Consider the following 11,335-nt stretch of genomic DNA (forward strand, 5'->3'; position numbering starts at 1 on the left):
ATGGAAAATCATTCATTAAGGGAGCAACCATTTAACTTCAAAGGGGGTGGGGTTATGATTTTTTGTCTGAGTCAGAAATTTTTTTCACGCAAAGCGCTAACATTTTTTTGTTTTTCGACGCTTTCAATCAAAATAATTATATTAAAATTTAACACTATAAGGTATTGGGAAAATCTGGATTCAGAATATTTTTGTTGTCAGTCGTTCCCTAAAATTTGACAGCAGTAGTTACTAGCCTCGCATTTGGAAGATCTTTTAATTTCTGTTCAGGTCAAACCAATGACTGTAAATTTTGATTTTTTTATATCTAATTTTAAATTTGCCAATGCTCCAATTAGCACGCAGTAGTATGGGTTCAGAAAATAGGGTGTTCAAGAGGGAAATCAAAATAAGATTCAGCGTGTAGGTCTATATAATAGTACTATGCAGGGTCCATCTCATTTTATCAAATATTATGACAAAACTTAGAAATTGCTCACAACAATTATTCATCCATTTATATATACCTGATGTCGGAACAGTGTCCACGAAGTAAAAAAAAAACGCCAAGTACATTTATGCTTGACTAATAGCGAGACTTGTCAATTATTCAATGAAAAATTTAGTTGAGGATGATAGATTGGGAAGTACACGTAGGGACCAGTCATGTTAATTTCGGCCTAACATGTTGTAAACAATAAACACTGTAACCACAATAGAATAAGACTAGAGCGACGGTGTTATTACAAATCAGGATTTATCTCGGAAATAAAACATTATATCAACTTGATATAACAAAAACATTGCTAATATAGCAATTATTCTTTTTTTTTTATTAAATTGTCCACATAAAATCACGTGACGCTTACTTAAAGATAAATCAAAAATAATATTTAGATCAATATACTTTATTTATCGTGCAAAAAATTAGCGGCATAATTCCGAAAACTGGTAAGCCCATTTGCTGACCAAGTTCATCTTTCAGCCGCTTTGCGCCCCATGATTTGCCTCCACATGTAATGCTCAAAACTTTCCGGGACTTGAAACGTTCGTTACTTTCTTTTTCCCTTCCTTTCCTTTGTTAGCACGAAACATCATCTACAACCATATCCTCCAGCCTGCGAATGCATGTTGTATTTGAAAACGTCACAATATTCAAACGTCATGCATGCTAAACCATCGCACCTCAGCGAAAGGACCATCGTACTTCGGCGTGGACCATCGCAATTCAGTGTGAACATCGCACTCCAGCGTCCCCATCGCACCTCCGAGTCCTACATATATGTATATACATAATTACTCTAAATATCAGCACAACAATGTTAAATCTGTGCAAATTTTTGTTCTTCCCTCGCCGGGATTCGAACTCATGCTATTGGGATATCGAGACAACACCGCCTGCACTGTGTCTAGCGCTCTAGACCACTCGGCCACCTAAACTAAAAATTCAGCTTTCGGTGGCCTAGTGTTACCTTTCCTCGTCAGTAGAATCTAGAGTTGTAACACAGTACATGATATATAAGGCATGAAGATAGAATTGATATATCTTAGGCAAAAGATACCAAAGGGATATTCAAACTCATAAGTCGAAAACAAACTGACAATGTCATGGCAAAAAACGAAAAATATATAATAAAATATAACAAATAATATTAAAAAAAAAAAAAAAAAAAAAACTTGTAAAAATATTATTTAAAGGTATTATATTTGGAACAATTAACTGGGAACAAGCCATTACAAAATTACAAAAAGTTGTCAATGAATAGGAAAACAGAAATAATAACTTCAACTCAAAAATGGATATAATTAAATCATGTGTTGTAAGCAAATGATGATAAATATCTAAAAGATTTCCACCATCAAAAGAACTTACAAAAATAGAAAACATATACTTTTTTTATTTGAATTTTTCTGCTATAGCAATTAATTACTGGATAGAAAAGCATTGCTTAGAAAAAAAAGTTATGATATAAATGCTTGACTATTAGGGGAAAAAAAATAGGCAATGTGGCTACAAAAAATACCACATATTATCAAAGCAAATCAAACAATGTAATGCCGGCGCGGACTATTAGGAAAAAATATACACAATGTGGCTAAAAAATTACCATTTATTATCAAAACGAATCAAATAATATGGAAGTCATTAGATACACAATCTGACAACAAACAACAACAATTTGAGTGTTTAAAGGATCAAAATTGTCACATATAAGTTGTTACAAAAGGCAGATATCTTAAGAATAATCTTAAACGGAGGGCAAGAATAGAAAGTTGTGTTTTTCAATGTCATTTAGAAAACTTTGTCTCAACATCCGGGCTTCTGGGCGTTCATGTTTAGCTCAAAGGTCTCATCAATGGTCTTCATTGTCTGTTTACTTTTACAATAATCTTTTCCCCTAATACTATTTGTCCAATTGGAACCAAACTTGACCACAATTATTATTGGGGTATCAAGTTTGAAAATTGTGTCACATGATCCTGTCTACAAATTTAAATAGTCGTCAAGGCTCAAAATGAAATATGGGGATAAAACACAAGTATTCTTCTTTATTTTAAAAACTGTTATAGATGGAGTAAATCTGAAATAGCAGAAAAAATATTTACGAACCGTCCATTTGACTAGACATAGTAGTGATTGCCCTTAAATGACGATGTTTATCTTTTTTGCAATTTTGGCTGTCATCTTTAGAACTATAACAGGTAAAGTGAAAGTGTAAATGTCAAAAATGATCAGCAAGACATGAAATTACAAGTCAACTCCTTCAAAGAGTTATTTCCCTTGAAAGACGAATCTTTCCCTTGTTTGATGTTTTTTATAAGAGTAATTGCCTTGGAAGACGATTTTTATCCATTTAGTGTTTGTTGTGGAAATAATATTAGAGAAACAGTTACTGTTTAAAGGAAACATTTTTATTAGGTCAATAACTACAAATAAGTCAACATGGCTAAAATCATAAGTCGACTCTTTATAGAAGTTATGGCCCTTGAAAGAATAGTTTACTCATTTTTGTGTTCTTTTGCAGAAACTATGACAGATAGACAGAAACTGTGTATAGCAAAATTAGCAGTACGACATTATCAGCAAATAACTCAAAATCGTCAGTCGACTCCTTTTAGACGTTAATTCCCTTTAAAAGACGATGTTTTACACTTTTTAAAATTTTGACTGAAGTTGTAGTAGATGGACAGAATCTGTAAACATCAAAATGATCAGCAGGATAAGGTCTTCTTATAAGGCAATCGACTCTTTTTAGAAGTTTATTCCATTAAATGAAAATATTTACCCGTTTTTCTTTTTTGTCACAACCTATCAGAAATTGCATTGTATTAATTTTATGCAAAAAAGGTAAGGTGAACAATACAGGCTTCTTGTAGCTTCTAGTTTGTAGCACTGAAAGAAAATTTTTCGTTTTGACCTTAATGAAGTTGTTTAATTATACAAATTTTCGTATTTATAAATAGAATGTATTTGGTCAAATGTGTTTTTTTGCATACGTAAATACAATTGCCACATGTTAATGTCCGATACACAAGTCTACTTTTCAGATCTAGCATAAAACGGGCATAACGCATGATTTAGTATATTGAGAAAAAAGCGCACTTATTTTTCTGACAAGTAAACTTAATAAACTGACAAGTCGATATCAATTTGAAATTGAAATACTTATTTGACAAATAGGGACGGTTACATTCCGCCATACTTATGTCTGAGATCATATCATTCAAAAATTTAAAAACAAATACAGTCCTCTGATATTGAATTCGTTTTTCGACATTTAACTAGTTAAACTAAAAGGTTAACGATGTCATTGTGTCTACTACATTTAATTTGAGATGTTTCTTCAGTATATATATCATATCACTTAACATAAACGGTTTCGATTCTTTGGTCCGCGACAACGTTTAAAGGGAAACGCATGACTTATTGTACTTTTTTAAATATTTTACACTTTTGTTGTCTGTAAGTTTGAATTTTGCAAATAATTTTATGTTTTGATACTTTCTAGTTCGTTTTAAAAAGGTTAGATGGGATCTTCATAGATATAAACGATCCGAGCAAGCTTTTTGTGCAATCAGAGAAGATCCACAGTGTTGTTTGGGTTCACCATGCTGCAGTGTTTCATTACATGGCATATCCTGTTGTTGTGATGAGGCCTGTATATCGTATAATGATTGCTGTCCTGATTACATAAGTACTTGTCAGGCAGGTAAGCATTTGCATCTGTAATGAATATTCCAATTAATTAGCTCGTTGATACATATACATAGAATATCAGTATCTTTTATAATTTGATTATGCATTATGGGTACGCGGGCCCTGTTGTAAAAATTAAAGCTGTAGTTTTACTGTTTAAAAAGAAATCAGTACAAATAATTCGGCTCGGAAAACGAGCACAGAAATTGCTTAAGAAATTTTACGTCTCGCTTTTCATTACACAAATTATAACGATGACTTTTTAATTAGTTTTCCTTTATAGTTGTGTATTTATAGTAGCTATTGTCAGTTGCAATGGATTTATTTGTCCATGTTGAATTAAACAAAACAGTTATCTCAATTTGAAGTAAAAATAAAATACCAATAATGACTACATTTGTCGAAGGTAAGACATCAGGAACGTGTACAGGATGTGTACGTCCTGTCACGCTAGAAAAGTATAACAGATGTATACTCAATTAGTTCAGTTCGTATTCAGGTGATGATTTCGTGACGTCATCAACCAGATGTGATAATATCCATCAAGGAATCGTAATAAGGTCTACGCATGTGAGGCGTAGATATCAGATATCATGTGACAGGAGAGTGAACTGCGCATGTGATACGACAAATTACGTGTCCGGAAAACAGTAACGGAGGTCACCATCTTGGAAAATCATATAGCTCATACGTAACTGCATGCCATTCTTTAGTTCCTGCCATTTTTCGTTCGTAGAAACCTTGGTTGTATGAAAAAAATGTTATAGTAATGGATATGTATCTCAAGTTTTACCTAAGGTAGCACACCACGGTTTGGAATTAAACTCCAAATTAACCCACAACATGTTTAACTATCCTCTTTTCCTGGCTTTCTAATAAATAAAGCTAACTGCTTGTGTCATACATGTGCAACTGGATCTTTTAAGTATCTTATGAAAAAAAGTATAACAAAAATACCGAACTCCAAGGCAAATTAAAAAAAGGGAAATCAATATAAACTGACAAAATCAAACGCTATCAATCAACGAGTTTGAATGTCTCTCTTGGTATCTTTTGCCCCTCTTTCGTAGATTTTTATAATTAAAATTGAGAGTATGATTTCTTTTTTGTGTATCCATGGCTATTTTGCATTTAATTGCTCTACAATATTGCAAAAGGGGCCTGGAAATGGCGCATGTTCTCCAAAACATTAATTCAATTTCAATCCTGTTTCTGAAACCGTTCACATCTATCTTCTATATTACGAAAAATTAAGATGCTTTGGTATGGATGTGAAAATAATGACGGCCAAATAGAAAACAGCCTATAAAACATACATAACAAATTCTTGATGTTCATATAAACCCATTTTGAATGATATATTAATCTTCAGCTATCAAAAAATGTGTTTTATTCCACATATTAACCTTCATATTTGAATAAATCACACTGACTTAAAAGTAAAACCACAGACCAAACTGCCAAGCTACCTTATTTTAAAAAACCGAAATACCCATACATTAATACGATCGAGGTTTTTCCGAACGAAAAAAGGCGGGAGATTTTTTTACACTCGTGTGAAAAAGCGTGAGTACCGGAATGCGCTATATTACTGTACAAATAGGCGGTATCCATTACTATCCTCCGGTCACGTAATATGTCGTCACACATGCAATAAATGAAAACCTCTCCGGTCACACATGCTCAGAACTCCGGTCAACTGCTAGATGACATGATATATAACGTCATTTTTGGTGGACTACGTCATGAATCCAAACTTTGAATCCACCACCTGAATACGACTTAAAATGTCTCAATATACGTTTTAATAGTTTTATAAAAGTACACAATTAGTTAGAAAATGACTACCATTTTAGTTGTTAAAGGTAAGTTTTCCCGTAAAATTCAATTTTAAGTTCAGAAATTCGTATCATATGAATCAACCGAATAATAAGAATATAACAAGCGAAAAATAAATCATAACATACCCAAAATATACGTTTAGAAAACACAAAAATGTTTTTGATCCGAGCATGAAATTAATGGTTTGATGTCGCCAGTTTAAGAGAAATCTCTGTTAGAATCAACAGAACCCACCCCGCATACACATTGTAATTAGTTATACGAAGATGACCAAGGTGTTTCTTCAGCACCAAGTCGCTAATTAGTCAATATACATTCGTTCATTCAACATGATAGATGAAATCCTCTCAAAGTTGAAGTATGATTAATATTGACTAAATGGTAAAGATTGTATCGCATTGATTATATTAAAATTGCTTGTCAATAGTCTATTCTTGTACAAGATACAACTCCAGCACACACAGTCTCTAAATTAAGATGCAAGTATTCGCCATGTGGGGAATAGAAATATATTCAACAAAATCAGGTTTATATGAATATAGAAGATTAAGCATTTAATAGTTATCAAAGGTACCAGGATTATAATTTAATACGCCAGACGCGCGTTTCGTCTTCCTAAGACTCATCAGTGACGCTCAGATCTAAATAGTTATAAAGCCAAACCAGTACAAAGTTGAAGAGCATTGAGGACCCAAAATACCAAAAAGTAAAACTTATGTACATTAAACAAAATCTCGATTTTAGTATTTAATCAACATATTTGTTAATAGTTATACGCCAAGTATCCTTGCATTTTATCTGACCTGATTATTTTATTACACTAAAGATATATTTGTCTTTTTATAATGAACATTGAATTCAATCAACAGTGACTGTATCTGCTTTTTAACAGGTTCGTCAGTATTTACTTTAGCTTGTTAACGCATACATTATCTTTTAGGTCCATGCAATCAGTACTCAATAATTCAAAATGAGGAAAAACGGTCACCAGGGTATGTCATGAATATTACAACTGACTTGCCTATCAGTGATGAAATGATTAATAATACTTGGTATCGAGTTATTAGTGAAAATGGCGAGGAAATGCCTAAATATCCACCTGGTATATTACATTGTGGAACAGTTAATCCAATCTGGCTCAACGGTAAGAAGAGTAAAATACAGTGCTGAGTAATTTATGAAAATATAACACCACTCGTAATGTGGTGTATAGCAATAACATATCATTTCTAATGTATTGGTCCCTTTTAGCTGAATATAAGAAAGCATTTTAATATTTTGTCTTACAAATAGCTTTCATGATAATTTGAATATTCTTTGAGATCCGCATTCAGTATTGTTTTTTCAAAAGGGGAAAATCAGAACGAGACAATTATGAGAGCTAGAAGTTCTACATTTTCAGTTTCAGAAATTAAAATCATATGACGACATGTTAATAGTAGGATTAACATATGACGACATGTTAATCCTACTATTGACTTTACTAACAATATTTGATATATTTAAAATATTTCATTTGCTATGATGTATAAAATTAAGATCTGACACAAGTTATCACAACTAGTCGTCTCCTAAATATAAATTTGTTACAATGTATACGTATAGAGCAACGCAACAATATGAAACAATTAAAAATTTGTACAATAGTTCCATAAAAGAATAATGCACACACACAATTTTCTAAAGCAATCACTGTCTTATGTCACCTAGAATTTTTAAAATATTTACATTTTACTTCATTAAAATATTGTTTAAGGGAAAAAAAACACATATAAAGTTCAAACGTTAAAATGTTATACTTCTTTAACTAGGATCATAATATTATTCTGATTATGAATTAATTTGAGGTTCCATTTGATAAAAACTCATTGACAATATAAGGCCTATAATTTGGTACGTCAGACGCTCGATTCGTCTACAAAAGACTCATCAATAAAGTTACCAGATCTTAAAAAGGAAAACAAGTAGTTAAAAAGATGAGTTCTGTTTTGTGCATAAACCGGGCATTCACAGAAAAAAATGAAAGCTGTCTTCGGTCGAACAGCCGACAACAAACGGTTGAACTGTTGAAAAGCTGACCAACAGTATCCAAAGCTACCTTCATTTTTTTTAATGAAAAATAAAAAGCCAGTTGAAAAAATTCTCTAAAAAGAATTTCAATTTGTTTCAAGGCTTCTCTGGTATTTATACAAACTCGACTGTTCATAAATAGATTTGATAAATAATATATACTCATACATCCAAAGTTGACTTTAATCAACTTAGTATGGTACAAAATATGCAACCTAATGCGTTGAAAATAAAATACTACTATTTTCCCTATACTGGGACAAGAATATACATGGTTAATGCAAAGCTAAGCTATTATGAAATTATTTGCTATTAAATGAAAACAACACTATCAATTTCGTGTGTCCGAATAGAAAACTTGTCTGTACACATTACTTATAGAAACAGTGATAGATTTATGTCCTACCCCATACATGCAAGTTTTCCTCATTCTCTTATCTTTTCTTGAAAATAGTTGCAAAACTACATGTAACCAAATATTTCTGATTATATCTATAATAAATACCTTTTAAGTAGAAAATATTTAAATATATTTTTATACATATCTTTAAGATTCTTTACCAACTGCAGAAGAAGGAAATTTAACACGAGCAGCTTGTATGCAGACATCTCAAAACGATTGTGAGGAAGAAATTATAATCAATATTGTCAATTGTTCTGCAGGATTTTACGTCTACAATCTACAGAATACATCAAAAAACTCTGCTTATTGTTTTGGTATGTCACATAAACTATTTTAATTATAAGTTAATTACACCAGTAGCTGTTAAATAGTCATAGATCTAGATATAAAAGCCATCAAACGGTCGTCTAAATGAAACATTACAAATACACCGTATGTAGGTATGATATGCTTTTTCTGAATGATGTGTAAACAAATAGTGTTTGCCCACCATTTTACGAAAATGCCAACCAGAAAACATATTGCTTGGATTTTAACAAAAATATACTATCAAGAAAACATCCTGTAATAACTGCTGGTGTCATAATTTATAATTGACAACTCATTTACATGGTTTATTTTGCATGCATGCATTAGTGTATGTGCCTCATACAAAAAATGAGCAGGTCCTTGCAGACATTTCAGTTTTCTAATTTTACAATAGCTTATGAACAATGTTTGAAAAAGAGGAATATGCTAATTTTTATCAAAAATGATTTTTTGGCAAACTTGGCAGTACTATATAAAGTGGCATAACTCTTTGACTTTATGTTGGAGAAATGTTTAATACAAAGTTAGTTCCTTCCCCTGTTGTTATCTGATTTCAGAAGGCGCTTCAGTTGCAGATTGAAAGTGGGAGGAAATTTTGGGAACTGAAATTATACCCCCATCCCTCCCTGGAAAACTGTTTTCTGTAATAATTATTTTTAAATCATTTTAAAATTGACATATTTAAAGTAACATGAGTAAGGTACATACATATTTTTACTTTGTTGTACTAGATGTCAGTGATATATTCGAATGTAACCCCATCTTTGATGGGATGGGTCAATAAGGTTTTGTCATTATAAACATATATGCATGTTTATTTTTTATGCTTCTTCGTCATTTTAATAATAAATGACAGTTTTCAATTCATTACATGTGTTTGTTTGTCATTCCTTCATCCCATCAAACAGAGCAAGCCTGTGTTGACAAAAATTTATGCATATAAACATTTTATATTTTGGATCTTGAAAGATCTTTATTCCTTCACGATGATAAGTTTATCCCATATACCGAACGACAGCCATAATATGTAATGAATGCTACGTGCTATGTAACTATCATTGTTTTATAAGGAAGTGGACCTGTGCTTTGTCCCGATGGATTGTCTTCAGAAACCGGTTATTATCCAGGATGTTCTTGTAAGTATAACGTATTGTTTTCCTACCAATGTATTTGAATCATGCCGCAATTTCTATGTTATGAAAACTTCTCTATCGTTTCAATTGTCGAAAAAAAATATCACGACAGGTATCTTTCTTAGATTAAAAAAAGATATAAGATTTATTATACATGTGACATTGTTCTGTATAACTATTTTTTTCCAGACATTAATTAAAAAAGGACATTTTTAATATTTGAAACATTGTATGTTAAAGATCAGTTTTTTATATCTTAACTGTAACATCAAACCATTCTTTTTTTCCTCAAATAAAAAAGGGGGAATTATATGCTATATCCCTGTAATACTTGAAGGTATCGTTTTGAAGTTTCATAAAAAGAGTAAAATATTGATAGGGTGCATTTACTTAAATTGTTCGTTTGGCCAACGATGAAAGAATCACTACACACAGTACAGTAACGGGGAAGATAATGTGTTGTCAAAACAAGTTTTGGTTTCACTTAGTTGCAAATGATAGTCGTTCGACATCGCAGAACATAGTACAACAAGGTCACAAAATTTAGTTGTGCGACTTCAAACCGGTTGAAATAAATGACAATGACTTGAATAAAGCTTACCAATATGAATAAAATGATATATAGGTATACGTCAATAATACAGTAACCTAATAACACACAAAAACACGAAATTCATTTATAGGTCAAAATAGTCTTCAATTAAGCAAGAAGATACAAAGAGAGCAATCAAAATCAGAACTACAAATAACATCTCTAGATAAACACAACCACATAGTGACGAGGCCACTAACGGGACTTTCTTGTCCTTTCCGTCTGTGTATGTTTTTTTATAGCATGTTTTTCCAATAAAAAATTTAGCCAATATCGGTGATTTTTGATAAGACAGTTACCAATCAAAGACCACACACAACGCAAGATAAACCTGGAAAATGTATGAACTGGAACTAAGATTTTAGTCCTATAATACGTCATATAAACTTTAAAACGGTTTGTCATATTGGAAAAGGTACAAAAAAAGATAAATATGTAAAACATGACAAATGAACATTAAAGTGCAAGTATGCTGAAAATGGATATGAATTGACAAGTAAAAACTAACTTCTTTTTTGAGAACTTTTTTCTCCAAATGAAGTCGATAATATGTGTTTAACATATAACCATAAAAGTATAACTTAAATAGTAAATTAATTATCTCTGATTGGCAGCATCCTTTCCGAACAAGACAGTTTCACCCGAAGTTGAGCCCCTGTTGATAAATGGACCAACATTCAACATACCAAATTATAGTCCTACACCAAGTCTTCTACCAGCGTTCAGATGTCGATTCAATGATATTGCTAATGGAACTTATGTTTATGATGTGTATTGGTATATTAATGGACACAATGTGACAATGCACA

General features: G+C 31.8%; 1 protein-coding gene across 2 annotated transcripts in view; it reads left to right on the forward strand.

Moving 5' to 3' along the window:
- LOC127711615 (von Willebrand factor D and EGF domain-containing protein-like) overlaps positions 1–11,335 on the forward strand; it is a 252,338-nt gene that overhangs the window by 20,139 nt on the left and 220,864 nt on the right. For both annotated transcript variants that reach the window (XR_007986813.1, XM_052217718.1), the window contains exon 2: positions 3,990–4,190. Coding sequence is in view for 1 of the 2 variants with exons in the window: in XM_052217718.1 (XP_052073678.1) it covers positions 3,990–4,190 (201 nt within the window). In the remaining variant the exon portion in view is untranslated. The remainder of the gene's footprint in view (positions 1–3,989; positions 4,191–11,335) is intronic.

Source organism: Mytilus californianus, unplaced genomic scaffold (assembly GCF_021869535.1).
Source record: "Mytilus californianus isolate M0D057914Y unplaced genomic scaffold, xbMytCali1.0.p SCAF_1, whole genome shotgun sequence".
NCBI classification, from domain to species: Eukaryota; Metazoa; Mollusca; class Bivalvia; order Mytilida; family Mytilidae; genus Mytilus; species Mytilus californianus.